The 19,681-nt window shown below is 48.8% G+C and overlaps 1 protein-coding gene across 12 annotated transcripts in view; it reads left to right on the top strand.

Annotated features, from left to right (window-relative positions):
* The window catches only part of KMT2C (lysine methyltransferase 2C), a 235,480-nt gene extending 218,352 nt beyond the window's left edge, over nucleotides 1-17,128 (top strand). For 10 of the 12 annotated variants that reach the window (XM_066237431.1, XM_066237427.1, XM_066237422.1 and 7 more), the window contains 12 exons: nucleotides 122-258; nucleotides 1,012-1,261; nucleotides 2,809-2,948; nucleotides 3,650-3,757; nucleotides 5,680-6,799; nucleotides 7,711-7,847; nucleotides 9,714-9,856; nucleotides 10,122-10,290; nucleotides 12,104-12,220; nucleotides 12,575-12,648; nucleotides 13,264-13,372; nucleotides 15,630-17,128. In XM_066237431.1, coding sequence (XP_066093528.1) covers nucleotides 122-258; nucleotides 1,012-1,261; nucleotides 2,809-2,948; nucleotides 3,650-3,757; nucleotides 5,680-6,799; nucleotides 7,711-7,847; nucleotides 9,714-9,856; nucleotides 10,122-10,290; nucleotides 12,104-12,220; nucleotides 12,575-12,648; nucleotides 13,264-13,372; nucleotides 15,630-15,722 — 2,597 coding nt within the window. In that variant the 3' untranslated portion in view covers nucleotides 15,723-17,128. Of the gene's footprint in view, nucleotides 1-121; nucleotides 259-1,011; nucleotides 1,262-2,808; nucleotides 2,949-3,649; nucleotides 3,758-5,679; nucleotides 6,800-7,710; nucleotides 7,848-9,713; nucleotides 9,857-10,121; nucleotides 10,291-12,103; nucleotides 12,221-12,574; nucleotides 12,649-13,263; nucleotides 13,373-15,629 lie in introns of those variants that run through there. The other 2 variants (XM_066237424.1, XR_010726264.1) reach the window with 2 other exon arrangements.
* Nucleotides 17,129-19,681: the final 2,553 nt, after the last annotated feature.

Genomic DNA, 19,681 nt, shown 5'->3' with positions numbered 1-19,681 from the left:
CCTTCTGTTCATTTGTTCTTTTTTTTCTTCCTTCCTTCTTTCCTTCCTCCTTTTTTCCTCCCTGTTTTCCTTTTTCCCTTCCCTTTTTCCTTCCTTCCTTCTTTCTTTCTTTCCTTTCTAGGTTCAGAGTCTAGACGGAACGACATCAAAACCGAGCCTGGCACTTTACTGTTCACACCGCCTTTCGGCCCCACCCCCAATGGCCCCAGGTCTGGGCTTATCTCTGTGGCCATCACGCTACACCCGACAGCTGCTGAGGTGAGGCTCATGCGGCTTCCCCACGTTACCAACCACCTGTCCAAGCCTCCCTTGGGGTGACAGGGGGCTTCCCATGACGTGGATACAGTGGGGTCGCTGAGGATAAAGGCTGAGAGAGTCCAGGGGAGGGTTCTGGTCGCTGTGACCAAGCATCAGAGGTCGCTCAGCCGAAGTCCGGATAGGAAGGGGCAGGATGGAGTGAAGAGAGCTCTCGTGTTTTCATTAAGCGAGGCTCACTCTACAGAACTCTCCAGAGAGAGAAGACTTGTGATAACTGTTTCCAAGTAGAAAATTAAGCTATGGAAATGGCCTTCCACAACAACAAGTTTTACGGCCGCAAAATTGTCCATGTTCGGGTGCAGCCGCATGTATGAAACGCATGGGGACTGCTGAGCCATAGTTTTTAAATTTCAATTACGTGAAGACGTTTCACTGGCAAACAGACTAGTCCCATGGTGGGCCATGGTGGTGATCCACAGCACGCAGCCGTGACGGGAGCCAGGTTCTCATGGCCCACCCCCACCGGTGCCCAGAGCTGGACAGAGTCTATAGTCTGGTCCTCTCACAGATGTTTGCTGGGAACTGGCATCCCTTTGTGGGAATTTCTGTTTAGGAAAACTTCATTGGGAATTCAGTTCCTTCAAACAGTTTTTCCCCTGAAGCTCTTGGGTCTTGAGTTTCTCCTACCTGTGAGCGTCTCTCCAGTGGGTCACTGCGCGGTGACGCGGGGCCAACACGGCATTTCCGTTGTAGAACATCAGCGGCGTCGTGGCTGCGTTTTCCGACCTCCTCCACGTCCGAGTCCCTAACAGCTACGAGGTTAGTACTGCTCCAGACGTTCCATCCGTGGGTTTGGTCAATAGCCACAGAGTAAACCCAGGTTTGGAGTATCGACAGCATTTATTTCTTCGTGGGCCTCCACCAGGATCTGCGATCCCTCCCCGCTTAGCGAGCTCCTCCCGGCTGAAGCCGCCCAGTGCACCCTTTCCTCCCACGAGCAACGGTGAGCCAGTTTGCGTGTCAGCTTCCAATCTGTCCTGCATTGGAGAGTGTAGGCTTCTTCCCTTAAAAATCTTTTCATTTTCAATCAGCAGCAGGTAGCATGTTGGTTTCAGTGAGTGAACCCTGAGGTGGGTGTTCTTGATTCCTGTGGCGTGATTTGACCCTTGGTGCTCTAGGACGGGTATGACGTACTGAGCACCAACTCTGGGCAGGTGTCCAGGAGCAGCTTTTGTTCCCTGCGTGCCCCAATCTCCCCTCCCCCCCAGCCCATGGCCGCTGGCCGGCTGGCTGGCCTCACATTGTGCCTAGAGGGCCGGCAGCTTTACCATTCTTCCTTCTCTTCTGCGCTCCCACCGTCACTGCCCGCGTTTCCTCTGTGCCTCCTGCAGGGGGCCCTCTCCCGGGGTGCACCCCGCCTTCCACAGACCTGCTCTGGACCATCATGGCTCGGGTCCCTTCTCATCCTCCACCTGCTCCCTCCCCCGCTGCAGCCAGCAGCCTTTGTCGCCTGTTTCTGTCCTGACACACATGGCTGTGGGGACCCCTCAGCTCCCTGGTCCTCCCCTCCATGCTCTGGCTGGGGGCTGTCAGAGCTGGGGTTTGAACTCCTCTCTCCAGCAGCTCCTGTCACCCTCACTTTCCCTGTGTCTCCCTTCCAGCCATCATGTCCTGCGTGCAGGATGCACTCTGCCCCTCACTCCTCACCTTGAGTCCTAATGTGTCCATGGTCCTGGGACTCCGTTCATCCCTCTTTGTCCCTGTTAAATTTATTTAAGATTCTTGTACACGTGGCTCTTTGCTGTCATAAAACATCCTGTATCATCTTAAACCAAAAGTCACACACCCCCCCCTGCACTTTGTCTGGAAAGCCATGTGCTGTGGCTTCCTTCCTCCCCTCCAGCCAGCATCATCTTTCCAGTGGCGTGAGAACGGGCTTGTCCCAGTATTGGCACCCCTGTGCCATGGCACTCGGTCCATGCCCCAGAACCACTGCTCGGTAGATAAGATGCTCGTTCATTAATAAAGAACAGCTTGTTGGCTCAGCGGTAGAGCGTCGGCCTAGCGTGCGGAGGACCCGGGTTCGATTCCCGGCCAGGGCACACAGGAGAAGCGCCCATTTGCTTCTCCACCCCTCCGCCGCGCCTTCCTCTCTGTCTCTCTCTTCCCCTCCCGCAGCCAAGGCTCCATTGGAGCAAAGATGGCCCGGGCGCTGGGGATGGCTCCTTTGCCTCTGCCCCAGGCGCTAGAGTGGCTCTGGTCGCAACATGGCGACGCCCAGGATGGGCAGAGCATCGCCCCCTGGTGGGCAGAGCATGGCCCCTGGTGGTCGTGCCGGGTGGATCCCGGTCGGGCGCATGCGGGAGTCTGTCTGACTGTCTCTCCCCGTTTCCAGCTTCAGAAAATGCAAAAAAAATAAAAAAAATAAATAAAAAAATAAAGAACAGCTTAGGTCAGCTAGATGAGCCATTGTGATAAGTTTGTAGAGCACAGTTTGATACCATCCCCACCTTGGTCACTGTCATCACTGATGGAACACTTTGCCCTTAGGTCTCTCAGGGTACAAAGATCCCGGGCACGGTGTGACGGAAAGCACCGCGCTCAGAACACAATGGTGCTGTCACTGCAAGGTGGTCATTCTTGGGAGTGGCGTGCGGAAATCTTTCAGAGACCTGGCCTTTGGGAACAAGGTACTGTGCTGCCCCTGTTCTGACCCACCTCCCTCGTCCATGGGAAGCGTCCTGGGTGAGGAGCTCTGTTCTCACGTCCAAGGGGGTTTCCTCCTGGCCATTCCATGGGAACACATTAGCTACAGCAGACTTCAACTGGATGTTATAAAAGTACACATTTTTTTTTGGCCCAGGTCAGTTGACTCGGTAGTCGAGTGTTGGCCTGGTGTGTGGATGGTCCCGGGTTTGATTCCTGGTCAGGGCACACAGGAAGGGTGTGACCATCTGCTTTTTCATACCCCACCCCCCTTCACCTCCCACAGCCATGGCTCAATTGGTTCGAGCACATCAGCCCAGGTGCTAAAAATAGCTCAGTTGCGAGCATCGGTCCAAGATGGTCAGAGCATCTGCTCCAGATGAGGGTTGCCAGGTGGATCCTTGTCAGGGCACATGTGAGAGTCTTCTCTCTCTATCTCCCCTCCTCTCACTCAAAAAAAGAAAGAAAGAAAATACATACCTTTAAATATAAAGTTCATTTTTATAAACCCATTTTCTCCATGGTTACATTATTACATGCTAAACAGTCACGCAGTCTTGTTTTACTCTTTAAGATAGGAGGCTGCTGTCACCTTTCCCATGAGAAAAGCCAGCCATGCGTGGGTCTTTTTCCTGGTGGAACGGTAACCGGCTGAGTTCCCCACACTTTTCCCTCTGCTTTTCAGGATTCCTGCGAGAGCTCCTACAGGGTTGAGAAGGACATTGTCTTCTGTAGTAACAACTGCTTTATCCTTTACTCGTCGACTGCACAATCAAAAATCTCGGACAACAAGGTAAAATCAATAGTGTCCATGGGTCAGCCATACCCAGTGGGTGACTTGTATGTTCTGGGGACATGTTCGCGAGCTCCCCGTGCAGAGAGCGTAAGCGGGTGCTGCTCAGGGTTCGAAAGCCATTGCAGCCACCTGACTTAATCTACGCGATCTATGACGAGTGAATCAATTTCAAGGATAGCTTCAAAGTTCAGAATCGAATAAAACACTGATATGAAAATGTTAAATTTTACTTAATTAGTTACAAATATCTTAATTTAAAATGATACAGTTTATTATTTTTTTATGGCGATCTTACCCCAGTGAGACCTGTTCACTAACACAATTTTAGTCTCTTCATGTATTTTGAGGAGAAAATACTTTGCTCTTGTCAGGTGGAAATGGTATACTTGATTTTGTATACTTTAAGTGTATCTCGGTGTACAGTTGATGCAGATGTTGGTTTTCCCAGAACCATCGTTTTTATTTTTAATTTTTTTACTGTTTAAGAAATGTATTTGTAATTGCATTTGACATGCAGTAGTATTATTTCCAGGTGTTCAGTGTAGTGATGAAGGGACCCCCCCCCCCCCCCGTAAGTCGAGTTCCCGTCCATAATGACTGCAGTACTACTGACTGAATCCCCTTGGCTGTTCTTCACACTCCCACAGTTACATTGTATAACTGGCATTCTGTACTTCTGAAACTCCTTTTACTTTTCTGCATGTGCCCCCAACTCCGCTCTCCCATCTGGGACCAACAATTTGGTCTCTGTTTCCTGTTTTCGTTGATTCGTTTATTTACTTATTTTAGATTTCACCTATATGTGAAATCATATGGTACTTGCCTGTCTGACTTAATTTCATTTAGCCTAACACCTTCCAGGTCCAGTCATGTTGTTGGAAATGACAAATTTTTATTCTTTTTATGGCCAAGTAGTATTTCATCGTGTGCATACATGCGTGTGTGCGTACACACACACCACAGCTTCTTTATCCATTTCTCTACGGATGAGCCCCATGGGTGGCTTCCATAGCTGGGCTGTTGTAAATAACACTGCAGTGAACATGGAGTTTCATGTATCTTTTCAAATCAGTGTTCTGGGTTTCTTCAGATAAATACTCAGAAGTGGAATCAATAGGTCATATGGAACTTCTAGGTTTTTTTTTTTGTTTGTTTGTTTTGAAGACTTCTCTTGTGTGCCTTTTTTGGAAGAGAGTCCTGGAGCCTCCATTTTCGCAGGCCATGGCCCCCGGCATCATGAAACCCAGGCTGAAGAAGGATAAGCTTGGGCTTCAGCAGAGAGTGTGTTAGTTGATGGGAGTTAAGGAACGGTTTTTTTCCCGTTAGCGTCTTTAGTTTATGTGTAATTCCTGTCTGCTTCTGGGTTCTACGTGCGGTGTGTCTGACAGGCAGTTTTTAGAGTAGAGGAGTGAGAATTAGGAGCCTGTGGGGAGGGGGGTGTTAGGTTGGGAGACTCGACCTATAGAGAAAAGCTCATTTGTTCATTGGCAGGGGACTCTCCCTCTTAAATCGCATTTATCGTAATCAAGCCACGGTGAGTAGGTGGTTTGGAAAAAGGGGTCAGCTCAGTAAAGATGGTGTCAAAGTTCTTGGTTTAATAAAAGTGTTATTTCGTTTGCTTGCTCCTCGAGGGTGTCTGTTTCCCTAGCTTTGGCGTGATTAAAAAGAGCCATGTCCATGAAGAGTGAAGGGTGTGGTTTCTGTGGGGTTCACACTGGCTGCCCCTCATCAACTTGCACTCTCTCAGTCCCTGACACCTTTGAGGGCCTGCCTCAGGCTCCCCGGGGCCTGAATCCTCCCTGCTCACCATAACAAGCCCTGTCTCCTCCCCACTACTCACAGCCCTTGGTGCTGGGCTCCTCCTTCCAACAAGAATTGCTTCTCTAGAGCTGGTGAGTGATTCTTATTCTTGTTGCCAGGAGCCCATCCCCTCGCTGCCCCAGTCTCCGGTGCGGGAGCTGCCAGCCCGGGCGGTCCACCAGTACAGCAACAACATCTCCACCCTCGATGTGCACTGCCTGCCGCAGCTGCCGGAGAAGGCCTCCCCACCGGCCTCGCCTCCCATCTCCTTCCCTCCTGCGTTCGAGGCGGCCAAGGTCGAGGCGAAGCCGGACGAGCTGAAGGTCACGGTTAAGCTGAAGCCGCGGCTGCGGACAGTCCCCGGGGGGCTGGAGGATTGCCGGCCGCCAAATAAGAAGTGGAAGGGCATGCGCTGGAAGAAGTGGAGCATCCACATCGTGCTCCCCAAGGGCACGTTCCGGCCGCCCTGTGAGGACGAGATCGACGAGTTCCTGAGGACACGGGGCACCTCCCTCAAGCCTGACCCTGTGCCCAAGGACTACCGCAAGTGTTGTTTCTGTCACGAGGAGGGCGATGGCCAGACAGACGGGCCTGCGCGGCTGCTCAACCTGGACCTGGACCTGTGGGTCCACTTGAATTGTGCCCTGTGGTCCACCGAGGTCTATGAGACCCAGGCCGGTGCCTTAATCAACGTGGAGCTGGCCCTGAGGCGGGGCCTGCACATGAAGTGCGTCTTCTGTCACAAAATGGGCGCCACCAGTGGGTGCCACCGGCTGCGGTGCACCAACATTTACCACTTTACCTGCGCCATGAAAGCACAATGCATGTTCTTTAAGGACAAAACGATGCTCTGCCCCATGCACAAACCAAAGGGCATCCACGAGCAGGAGCTGAGCTACTTCGCAGTCTTCCGGAGGGTCTACGTGCAGCGCGACGAGGTCCGCCAGATCGCCAGCATCGTGCAGCGCGGAGAGCGCGACCACACCTTTCGCGTGGGCAGCCTCATCTTCCACACCATCGGCCAGCTGCTGCCGCAGCAGATGCAGGCCTTCCACTCCCCCAAGGCGCTCTTTCCCGTGGGCTACGAGGCCAGCCGGCTGTACTGGAGCACACGCTATGCCAACCGGCGCTGCCGCTACCTGTGCTCCATCGAGGAGAAGGATGGCCACCCCGTCTTCGTCATTAGGATTGTGGAACAGGGCCACGAGGACCTTATCCTCAGCGACACCTCGCCCAAGGGTAAGAACCACCGTCCATGCGCCCTGCGGCACTGGCATGCTCTCCTGTTGGGCTAGGAGGTTTTACATCCGTATCCGTGCGTGTTCCTGTGCCTCTTGCATACTTTATAACAATGGGTGTGGAGCTCACACTCACCAGCGCACATCGGAAGTTCTCTGTGTGGTGGAACCTTGCTCTTGTGGCACAGATGTCTGAACACTTGCTAGACTGAGTCCAGATAAGAATATGTGTGCAAACATAGAGCTGATAGAGAAGTTTGTCGATAAAGGTCGCCTGTCATTTACGTTGGGAACCCTCTCCTTATTGTCACTTAGAAGGCAGGGTCCATCTTTAAAGCCAACTGTGTGCCTTGTCTTGTCTTATCTCTTTCATATCCAATATGAAAGAGCTAGAAATTAGACAACGTTGACTTCAAGGGTTAGGCCTAGATTGTCATTGTCGCTTTTGATCTAGGAGGTACTGGTGTCTGCTTTCTTAAAGGTTGGCATTTATTTATTTAAAAAAATGTATGAAAAAGTTCTAAAGGTGATGCCAATGAAAACACCAATTTCACGGCTTAATTTAGATCTGCAAGTGACATTTCTAGAGATATTAGTGATTGGACGTTTTAAACTCTGTTACATGGCTTGTATGATAATGAATTGACTACTTGCCTAAATTTCAGTTACTTTAAATTTCCTTTTTTACTTTTATGGTTTAATTTCCTTACCAAATTCTCTTCCCCCTACCCCCTTTGAATGTCACAAAGTCTCCCACATGAGCTGCCGCCAGCCAGGCATCCTGGGTCACTACCAGGGGCTTTGCCTCGGGACCGGGATATCTGTGCGAGTGGTGCTGCGTCCAGCTAGCCTCTCTGTGCAGCAGTTGAAAGCACATCGCTCACGCAAACTTCTGTTTTGGTCCACCTATAGGTGTTTGGGATAAGATTTTGGAGCCCGTGGCATGCGTGAGAAAAAAGTCCGAAATGCTGCAGCTGTTCCCGGCATACCTGAAGGGAGAGGACCTGTTTGGCCTGACCGTCTCCGCCGTGGCTCGGATTGCAGAATCAGTGAGTGTGCGGCGCGGCAAGTGGGCCCCGGGTGGCCGCTCACTTCAACATGGGCTGCTGGCGGTGTTGCTGGTAACACCCCCCCCCCCCCCCGTCTCTCCCCAGTGAAGTGTCCATGATTCATGGGGAGGGTTCAGGAAACGTTCAGGTTCACCCAGTGAGGTGGTGCTGCCGCGCGGGTTCTCTGGAACGTCAGGGTGGCCGTGGTGGGGTTACAGGAGAACTCGTGTCCTCTCTGACATCCCTTTTATGGTCCTTTAAGATGACAAGCATGTTCACTAACGAGTCTACACACGGTTTAGAGAAACTGTGTGATTATATGGTGTTATTTTCAAGAGTGAGAACTCACTCGATGGGCTTTCCTGGGAGAAACAAAGGACCCCAAAGCCACTGGTTGACATTCCCAGCTAGCTGCTTCCTTCGGTAGCGAGCCTGGGTGCTGTGTCTGTCATACCTGTAGGGAGATAGCTGCACACGAGAAGTGTATTCTAGAAAAGACCTGTAGAGCAGGGGTCTCAAACTCAACTCAGCATGTGGGCCGCAGAGCAAGATCACAGCCGTTCGGCGGGCCGCACTAGGTCTACAAAAGGCAACTGTTAACACAACACTTTTCTCTCACTGCAGTTGAAAACAAAAAAAAAATCAGTACAACAAGCACAATCGTACATGTAGTTTACTCAGTGTCAAAACGACCAGAAACTGTAGTTCGCATCACAACTGTTAACTAAGCTAATATCTAGCTAGGATGCTAGAGAAATGAAAAATACAAGTAGGCCCCTAGGCTTACTTAATTTTATCCAACATATTTTGAACTTCGTGGATTAGTCTGCGGGCCGCACAAAATTGTTCGGCGGGGCGCATGTGGCCCGTGGGCCGCGAGTTTGAGACCCCTGCTGTAGAGGGTGAATTAGTTCTACAAGTAAACCTTACGCTACCGCCTGTGCTCCTGGGACCCTGCGAGTGACCAGCTCATCATGTTGTAGCCAAGTTGAAAGAAGTGAGAAATGACCACGGAAGCAGACCATACAAATGATTTTTAACTATACTTAATTTATTTTTTAAAAATGTTATTTTCTATTTCCAACTGAGAGGAGGGGAAATAGAGGAGCAGACCTCCCCGTGCTCCCTGACTGGGACCCACCTGGCAACCCCATCTGGGACCATGCTCGCAACCAAGCTGCTTTTAGCACCTGAGGTGGAGGCTCCATGGAGCCATCCTCAGTGCCCAGACCTGATGCGCTTGAACCAATTGAGCCATGGTTCTGGGGGGAGGGAGGGCAAGAGAGAGAGAGAAGGAGAGAGAGAGAGAAATGGGTGGAGAAGCACATGGGTGCTTCTCCTGTGTGCCCTGACCAGGAATCAAACCTGGAATATCCACACACTGGGCCAATGCTCTACCACTGAGCCAGCCACCAGGGCCTAAGTATATTTAATTTTAAAATTCACGAAAGACATAAAAGTTGGCATCACCTTGGGCGAAAGAACACCCTAGTCCATTAGCACGCGCCCTGTGTTTGGGAATGTTGGCATTGGTGGGTCCCACGGCTCCACAAACGTGCACCCTGGTCTCCTCCAGGCGGCCTTTGCTGGTGTTTACCAAGTACCACTTGGAAGCTGAATTTGTATAGGTCCGTCCTTAAACAGAGCTGAGGGCAGGCCGACCTGGCGAACAGAAGTTAACAGACCACTCCATTCCCTACATTTAAAAAATGCCGCTGAGTCGTTTCCGTACAGTTCAATCCAGGCCATCCTCCAGCCACATGAGATGGCCTGTAGTCTTGACCAGGCCGGTTAACATCTCCTCTCTCTCTCTCTCTCTCTCTCCCTCCCTCCCTCCCTCCCTCCCTCCTTCCCTCTCCTTTTCAGCTCCCAGGGGTTGAGGCGTGTGAGAACTACACTTTCCGCTATGGCCGGAACCCGCTCATGGAGCTCCCTCTTGCCGTTAACCCCACAGGTTGTGCCCGTTCTGAACCCAAAATGAGTGCCCATGTCAAGAGGTTTGTGTTAAGGTATTTTGTTTTAACTTCACCTAGTACAGCCCAGGGTTTCTAGGCGTCTTAGTGGTTTTTGTGCTTGATCTGTCTGCTGCTTACAAACCCTGCTGTCTCCGGCTGCGTCTGCGCCCGGGCCCGTCCAAGGGCGTGCCGTGTGGCTCTCGCTAGGCGGCTTTCTGTGTGTGTGCTTGTTGAACATCTGGCCTGGTGTGGGGCATGATTCAGAGACGTCTTCAGTTCTCCCTTCTCCTTTCTCCTGTGGGTCTGGCCTTGTCTGCAGGCCTCACACCCTGAACAGCACCAGCACCTCCAAGTCCTTCCAGAGCACAGTCACCGGGGAGCTGAACGCCCCGTACAGCAAGCAGTTCGTCCACTCCAAGTCCTCGCAGTACCGGAAAATGAAGACCGAGTGGAAATCCAACGTGTATCTGGCTCGGTCCCGGATTCAGGTGGGGAGGACGACATTCTTGGGGAAGGAGGAATGGGGTGGGAACATCAGGTGTGAAAAGGGCAGCATGTGGCTTTGTGGACAGGGTCTTGTGGTTGGAATCACATCAGATCTTGCAGGGTTTTTTTTTTTATTGTTGTTTTATCCTTCTTTTCCAAGTGAGAGGAGGGGAGATAGAAAGACTCCTGCATGTGCCCCGACCAAGATCCACCTAGCAAGCCCCCATTTGGGGCTGATGCTCTGCCCATCTGGGGCTGGCTCACAACCAAGCTATTTTTAGCACCTGAGCCGGAGGCTCCATGGAGCCATCCTCAGCATCCGGGGCTATTGACCTTGAACCAATCAAGCCATGGCTGTGGGAGGGGAAGACAGAGAGCGGAGAGGGGGAGAATGGGTGGAGATGCAGATGGTCGCTTCTCCTATGTGCCCTGATCAGGAATCAAACCTGGAACGTCCATACACTGGGCCAATGCTCTACCACTGAGCAAACCGGCCACAGCCAGATCTTGCTGGTCTGTAGCTCTAGCAAGTCTGTACACAGCCTCTGCATATGGAGCGCCACCTAGTCCAGTGTAGTGATCTCCATACTTACCGCGTTTTGGAGTCCTAGTTGTTTACTTCCAAGTCATCTCTGGCATTGATCAGATAAATCGAATTCCCCTACTTGTTTTTGTCCCCCAGAAAACAATTTATCTCACAGAGGAAGATCTCTGACTTAGACTTCCCTCCTGTGTGCTCCCAGCTGGGGCCCGAGGAAGGGTGTGTCTGGGTGTCCACAAGTAGCATGGGGTCTTCCTTACGTCTCTCCATTGCCTTCGAGCTGGTTTTAGGTGAGAACGCAGAATCTCAGGTTGGGATAAGAAATTCTTCACGAATTACCCGTATTTTCCATATGTTACTTTCCCAGAACTTGTAACACTACAGACTACAGATGGGTGTGTGCAGTGTGAGATTTGTTAGGTGGCTGGTGCCGACGGCATGAGCTGCCACAGGAGAGACATGCTGTTGTGTTTTCTCGCCAGTTCAAATTCCTGTATATTTCTTCCACAGCCTCAGAATTTTAGGGAGAAAAATACTGCCTTTCCTAAGAACTTTTCTCCGTTCTGGCTTTCCTGATAATTAAATTATCTTTTCCTGTTTCTCCCTTTTTTGCCCTAGCTTCTAGGAACTCCTTGCCAAATTGGAAAGCTTTTTACCGCCTTATGAATTAAATCTTATAGTTAGCCCCATTTTCACTTGATTAAGTTGGTTATCATTTCAAATCCCTTTAGAAATAGCGGTGGGACGAAATACTAGAAGCCATTATTAGCCTGTTTAGCTGGTAGGATCTTAGCACGGTATCTGGTAGACAGAAGAACACCTGATAGGAACCTAAGCTGGGTGGCTCGGTTGGTCAGAATGTTTACCTGAGGTGCCAGGGTTGTCGGTTCGGTCCCTGGTCAGGGCACATACGGAAGCAGCCCGATGTTTCTGTCTCTCCTTGTTTCCACTCCGCTCTCTCTAAAATCAGTAAATGAACTGACAGGCAGAGGGACCAGCCAGCCACTGGTACTCTCATAAATAGATCCTAAGAATTTAGCGTAGAAAAGACACTAAAGGTAGCGACAACGTAGCTTTATGTGCTACCAGTGGCCTAGTCTTCAAGTGTCAGAGAGCATATTTAGTTAAAAAAAAAAAAAAAAAAGATCACCTGAGTTCAGGTGACGTCTCCAGCATGGCTTCTGATGGGTACTGTGCGTGGGAGAGAAGGCAGGTTGGTTGTCCAGGGAAGCCAAGTGTTCTCAACGTGGCAACGCACACCCTCTTCCTTGCAGGGGCTGGGTCTCTATGCTGCGAGAGACATCGAGAAGCACACCATGGTCATCGAGTACATCGGGACCATCATTCGAAACGAAGTAGCAAACCGGAAAGAGAAGCTCTACGAGTCTCAGGTGAGGGCCACAGCCACCCTGTTCGTCCTTGTGCCGCACACAGCCTGAGAGGCAGGGCCGGGGCCGGCTGTCATGCTGGGTTCAGTCCTGAACAAGAGCTGTCTGTCCGTCTCTGGAGATTATCTCTTCCCTGTCTTTCCCATTTGCCTTCTCTTTTCATCCGGTGTTGTTATTTGTGTAGTGAGGCAACCTACCAAGTGCCTGGTTTCCACTGGTAGCCTGTCAGGTCCAGTGACAAGTCCGGTCGGTTTTACATCCCCAGCAGGTGTGATCAGGGCTCACAGCTCACTCTCGACGTAGCCTTCCTGACGTGGCTGCGACCACGGAGAGAGATTTGAGTCGTTTCTCTTGCAGAACCGCGGCGTGTACATGTTCCGCATGGATAATGACCACGTGATTGACGCAACGCTCACAGGAGGGCCTGCGAGGTGAGACCAAATGGTCAGATGGGGGGCATTCTGCTGCCAGGCAGATCGGTGTGAACGCAGTAACCTTTGTGGGGGGGACTAAAGATTTCAGGGCAGATAAGTTTCATGACAGTTTTTTTTGTATTTTTCTGAACTGAGAAGCAAGGAGGCACCCGACTGGGATCCACCCAGCATGTCCACCAGGGGGCGATGCTCTGCCCATCCGGGGCTGCTGCTCTGTTGCAACTTGAGCCATTCTAGTGCCTGAGGCAGAGGCCATGGAGCCGTCCTCAGCACCCGGGCCAACTTTGTTTCAGTGGAGCCTTGGCTGCGGGAGGGAAAGAGAGACAGAGAGGAAGGAGAGGGGGAGGGGTGGAGAAGCAGATGGGCACTTCTTCTGTGTGCCCTGACCGGGAATCGAATCCGGGACTTCCACACACTAGGCTGATGCTCTTCCGCTGAGCCAACTGGCCAGGGCCTCATGACAGTTTTTTTACTTAAAATCATATATGTATTTATCCTTGTTCAATGACTGGGCCCATGGGAATGTCATTAGAGACAGGTTTTCCCAGTGTGCTGTGAGTTTTTCAAAGCTTGTTCCAGTCAACTTGAGTTTTCTGAAATGGCGGTTTGCAGGTATATCAACCATTCGTGCGCACCAAACTGTGTGGCTGAGGTGGTGACCTTTGAGAGAGGACATAAAATCATCATCAGTTCCAACCGGAGAATCCAGAAAGGAGAAGAGGTGAGAGAGCAGAGCTCACCTGCCTTGGGTGGGTCCTGGGGGGTGTGGTCGCCCCTTTGCTTGGTTCACCTGCTCAGGGCTTGTCCAGCCTTCGCTGCTAGAAACACTGTCCCACAGTGGGTTCCGGTTTGTCCCCTGTGGTAGTTCTCTGACGTTCTTCCACACTCAGTGTTGAGTATTGACAGCCGCCCCCCCACACACACTCCGCCATCTTTCTTTCTTCAGCACTCAGGCGGGGTCATTTCCTGTGTCTCTCGGGCCCCGTCTTATCCCCTTACCTGGCCACAGTTTGGCGGGATCCCTTTCTTATAGAGTACACCTGGCACCAAATGGCCAAAACATGCGTGGTGTCCTTGCCTCCTGAGGTCTCAGGATGACAGTGGCTTGTGGGCAGTCACCACAGGGGCGGCAGGCTGCAGGTGCAGGGGCACCATCTGCTCCAGATGGCTTGTTGTCACATGTATGAGGAGTACAGGCTTAGAGGCTTTTCACAGCCACAGGTTTTCAGTTTGGCTACTTTATCTTTCTTTGAAAATGTTTAATGCTGAACTTGATGTGTTTCTTTGGTCTCCCAGGTGACTGTTGAGATTATTTTTTTTGATTGATTGATTTTAGAGAGGGAGGGAGGAAGGAAGGAATTGTTCCTGCTCCCACTTATTTTTGCATTCCTTGGTTGATTCTTGTATGTGCCCTGACCTAGAATTGAACCCACAACCTTGGCACCAGATGACACTCTAACCAGCTGAGCCTCCCGGCCAGGGCTGGATCATGATTAGTCTGGATTGCCTAGTTGGCGTTTTCCACCTCTGTCTTTCACGAGAATGTGATCAGCATGCATGGAGGCCGTCCCTGGGTCAGGAGTTGGTGTTCACCGGAGAGCCCCCATGGAGCAGAGTGGGGTTCTGTAGGGATCCTCCTGTTTAGGAGGACGAGGAAGCTGAGTGTCTTGTCATTGTCAGAGGCCCCCTGCCCATTGTGAACAGAGCTTTGGGATTCTGCTTGTGTTTTTTAATCAAGAATTGACCCAAGGTTCCTTTTGCACATCTTGGGATAATGTGATGAGCAACCAAGAGCAAGTATGCGAGGAGCCCAGTACAGTGCCCATGGACCCCAGGACTATCTCAAGAGTCTTGTCTGTCCCCTACCATGTTTGGCAGGGTTGGGGGTCCAGGGCCTTGTACCCCAGGACCCCAGCTTCCTTGACAACAGAGCTGGGCTGAGATGTCAATGCTTGGGCAATCCTTATAGAAAGACACGTTTGAAATAGTGTTTTCAGTGAGGAACAAGGAAAGAGAGAAGATGGTAGCTGGCAAGGGCGGTTCGTCTCTGCCCGACATGCACACCCGTCAGCAGTGAGGGGAGGACCCGCCTGGCGGCCACTGCGGGGCAACAACGGGAAGGTTACAGACGGGCACCTGCTCAGGCCAGCTGCCCTTTCTCAGCTCTGGCTCGGCCTGAGCACACTGCCTCCCGGTTTCCTCTGTTTCTTGGGGATCCCAGGTCTACACAGCCAGGCTTGTTTCTTTCTTTTTTTTCTTTTTTCTTTTTTCTTAAATTTAATGCAGTGACATTGATAAATCAGGGTACATATGTTGAGAGAAAACATCTCTAGATTATTTTGACATTTGATTGTGCTGTATACCCCTCCCCCAAAGTTAAATTGTCTTCTGTCACCTTCTATCAGGCTTGTTTCTTTATCTCTTTTCAAGGCCCCTCAGTCCCCATGCCCCCCACCCAGGCCCTGTGGAACCTCCCTAAAGCAGGTCTTCCTGTAACTCCTGTATTTCTGTTAGTTGGTTGGTTGGTTGTTGAGCCCTGGGCAGACAGAAGCAGGGGACCGACTGACCCACCGACCTCCCCCCCTCCCCTCCCCCCTCCTCTTCCCTCTCCTCCCCTCCCCTCCCTCCTTCCCTTCCCTTCCCTTCTCTTCTCCCTCCTTCCCTTCCCTTCCCTCCCCTCCCCTCCCCTCCCCTCCCTCCTTCCCTTCCCTTCCCTCTCCTCCCCTCCCCTCCCTCCTTCCCTTCCCTTCCCTTCCCTCTCCTCCCCTCCCTCCTTCCCTTCCCTTCCCTTCCCTCCCCTCTCCTCCCCTCCCTCCCTTCCTTTCCCTTCCCTTCCCTTCCCTTCCCACCTTCCCTCCCCTCCCCTCCCCTCCCCTCCTTCCCTTCCCTTCCCTTCCCTTCCCTCTCCTCCCCTCCCCACCTCCCCTGCCGAGGCCCCCTCCCCGGCCCTCCTGACTCTGTGTCTTTGCCGTGGGCAGCTGTGCTATGACTATAAATTCGACTTTGAAGATGACCAGCACAAGATCCCCTGCCACTGCGGAGCCGTGAACTGCCGAAAGTGGATGAACTGAGCGCGTGCACTCCTCACTGTCGCTGAGGACGGCTCATCCCTTAGGAAGAAGCAATTCAACGCACCGTTTGGATTTGGCAGCAGAAAAAAAAAATTAAAAAGATGTTTTTTGTTTTCTGTTTTATGACTTATGAAAAAAAAAAAAACTAAACTAGCTTCTGGGAGTTCTGGTTTCCGTGGTCCTGCAGATGAAGGCAGTACTGGAGACTGCTTGAGACCCGAGCATCTCCTGAAGCCACTCAGAGGAGCCAGAATGACAGAACGGTCCAGCACTTTTTTTTTTCCTATTCTTTGTTTTCTTTCTTTTTTTATTTTTTTATTTTTGTGGGTGGGTTTTTTGGTTTTTGTTTTTGTTTTTTTCTTAAGTCTCACTAAGGAGAACTTACTGGGGTAAAGAGCCGACGGCTGCCCTGCCCCAGGGCGGGGCCTTCCTATGAATGTAAGACAGATCACCAGCGTAAGGGAGATGCCCAAAGTGCTGGCCACGGCCTTATCTGAAAAAGGGGCAGGCCCTCTAATTTAAAAGTTTTTTTTAAATAAAAGTAGACACCACTGAACAAGGAATGTACTGAAATGACTTCCTTAGGGATAGAGCTAAGGGATAATAACTTGCACTAAAAATACATTTAAATACTTGATTCCATGAGTCAGTTTATTGTAGTTTCTTGATTTCTGTAAAATAAGAGAAAAACTTTTTGTATTTATTATTGAATAAGTGAATGAAGCTATTTTTAAATAAAAAAAAAAATTAGAAGAAAGCCAAGCTGCTGCTGCTGTTACCTGCAGAACTAACCAACCCTGTTATTTTGTACAAATGTGTAAATATTTTGAGGAGAAAAAAAAATACAGTATAAAAAATAGTTATTGACCAAAATGCTACCAAGGCTCTGCAGCAGCTCGGGTGCTTATACAATGTTCATAGGGATGTTACAATATAATTTTGTGTTATTAAATATGCCATGGTAATTATGTAATAACCAAAATTTTGACCTAGAGGGTTTGGAGTTTTTTCTTTTTGTTTTCCGGGGGGAAACTACAAGTCAATTAGAACTTGTTTTTATACACCTTTTACTTCTGATAGAACAGAGTGTATACCATGACAACTTTTATATAGCCGTTTTGGTAATTTAAACTAATTTTTTTCATATTGTTGCATCCCTACTTTCTTCAGTCAGGTTATTTTGTGCTTACAATTTGTGATAACTGTGAATAACTGCTTACAAAAAAAAAAAAAAGACACCCATGGAGGCTGAATTTTCTTCAGCAGAAGTAGTTTTTGATTAGAACTTTGTTTCAAGCCACAAAGAATCATGTAAATGTACTAGGATCATGTAGCAGGAACTCGGAGCTAACTCTTCTAGTCTTTTATTTAACAAAAAATACGAAAAAGGAAAAAAAAAAACAAAAGGAGGGATATGATACGTATGCAGGCTGCAGGACTCTTAGCAGAAGGGTTTTTTGGAAGATGTAATTTTAAAATGTGTTTATATGAACTGTTTGTTTACATTTCTTTAATAAAATAAAAAACACACACACTGTTTTGTGTTTGCTTGTAGAAACTGAATCAGCATTTTGAACCAGGTTAGCTTTTTATTTTATACTTAAAAAATTCTGGTACTGACACTTCACAGGCTGAGTATAAAATGAAGTTTTTTGTGTGCACAATTCAAGTGGACTGTAAGCTGTCAGTATATTCAGTGACGCAGTTCTGAACTTGTATATGGCATGATGTATTTTTATCTTACAGAATAAATCAATTGTATATATTTTTCTCTTGATAAATAGCTGTATGAAATTTGTTTCTTGAATATTTTTCTTCTCTTGTACAATATTCTGACATCCTACCAGTATTTGTCCTACCGGGTTTTTTTGTTTTGTTTTGTTTTCTGTTCTGTATAATAGTATCTAATGTTGGCAAAAATTTTGAATTTTTTGAAGTATACAGAGTGTTATGGGTTTTGGAATTTGTGGACACAGATTTAGAAGATCACCATTTACAAATAAAATATTTTACATCTATAAAAGCCCCCGAGTCCTCAATTCACCCCTCCCGTGTTCTGGTTTGAGCTCTGAAACTGGGTGATTGCGTGAAATACTCCAATGGCCTGGTCCCACCTTTCAGAACCACAGGCGTTGTTCACTAATTTCGTTCTCTTGGAAAGGTTGAGACACAAGTTTATAACTCGTTGCAAATGGGCTCTTTTCCTAAAATTGATGGTTTCCTTTTCAAGTACCAAGGTCTTATTTATTCCCTGTAGTCTGTTTTTCTTTCATTGTTCAACTGCTCTCCTAGATTTATTCTATGTAGTGGAGACTTCATTTCCACACCATTTAATATATTAACATATTTAAGAAGATTAATAAGAATTAACATTGCTCAGAATCACCCCCCCCCCCCGTCAAGATCTTCCTTTGTTACTTAGTATAAGTTCTATGTGCTATGTGAAACATGTTTTATTTTAAAATTTTTTATTTCTTCCCTTACAGTTGATACAGGCATGTTGTATGAGGTTCAGGTGTACAATATAGTGCTTATAGATTACACAGTGATCGTCCTGGTAAGTCTAGGACACTTCATAGTTATTGCAGTATTGGTGACTGTATTTCCTATGCTGTAATTGACATCCCCGTGACTGTTTTTTGTAACTGGGCAATCTGTACTTCTTAATTCCTTCTTCACCTTTTCATTGACCCCCTAACTTTCTTCTATCCAGCAGTCACCAGTTTATTCTCTGTACTGTGAATTTGCTTTTTTTGTTTATTTGTTTGTGGGGTTTTTTTTTAGATTCTACATATAAGTGACATTATATGGTATTTATCTTTGATTTACCTCATTTAGCATAATAACCTCTAGGTCCAGCTATGCTGTCACAAATGGTAAGATTTCATTCTTTTTCATGGCTGAGTAATGTGTGTGTGTGTGTGTGTGTGTGTGTGTGTACACACATACCACATCTTTTTTATTCGCTAATCTTTTGACACTTGAGTTGCTTCCGTATCTTGGCTATTATAAGTAACAATGCAGTGAACACAGAGGTGCATATACCTTCTTGAATTAGTATTTTGGGTTTCTTCTGATCTATACCCAGAAGTGAAACTCTTGGGCCATAAGGCAGCTCCATTTTAAATTTTTTGTTTAGGTAACTCCATCCCATTTTCCGTAGTGACTGCACCAATTTGCAATCCCACCAGCGGAGTCTAAGGGTTCCTTTTTCTCCACCTCTTCACCAAACACATGCTGCTTGCTGATTTATCTATCAGAGCCATTATGACAGGTGTGAGGCTGTCACACCTGTGGCTTTACTTTGCATGCCCCCCACCCCCCGGCGATCAGTGATGCTGAGCATCTCTCCCTATGTGTTGACTACCTGTATGTCCTCAGCGGAGAAATACTCTATTCCTTTGCCCATTTTTAATGAGGTGGTTTTTTTGTTGAGTTGTATGAGTTATTTATTCTAAAAAATTTTTTTTGGTGGAAACTGTATATCATATGTTACCTGCAGAGACTGGATTTTACTCCTTCCTGTCCAATTTGGATGCCTGTTGTCTGACTGCTGTGGCTGGGGCACCAGTACCGTGTTGAATAAGAGTGGTGAAAGTGGATAACATGGTCTTGTTTCTGATGGTGAAGGGACAGGCTTTCAGCCTTTTTCTTTTGGGTGTGTTCCCTCTGTTCCGTTTCATGAGAGTATTTATCATAAATGAATGCTGGAATATTTTGGTCAAATGCTTTTTTCTGCATCTATGGATACGATCATAGGATTTCATGCTTCTGTTTATGTGGTAAATCACATGAATTGACTCGCAGATATATCAGAACAGACCTTTTGTCCTAGGAATTGAATCCATCGTGATCTGCAGCTGGTTGTTTGCTATGCTGGGCTTTGGGGCTGCTTAGCCAGAGGGTCGGGGCTCACTGAGGCTGGCTGCTGTGGGTTTGGGGGACCCCTAAGGGGGAGA

The sequence above is a fragment of the Saccopteryx bilineata genome, chromosome 6, assembly GCF_036850765.1.
Source record: "Saccopteryx bilineata isolate mSacBil1 chromosome 6, mSacBil1_pri_phased_curated, whole genome shotgun sequence".
In the NCBI taxonomy this organism is placed as follows: Eukaryota; Metazoa; Chordata; class Mammalia; order Chiroptera; family Emballonuridae; genus Saccopteryx; species Saccopteryx bilineata.
Note: the sequence above shows the minus strand (reverse complement) of the source record. Positions and strands in the feature narration are given on the sequence as shown.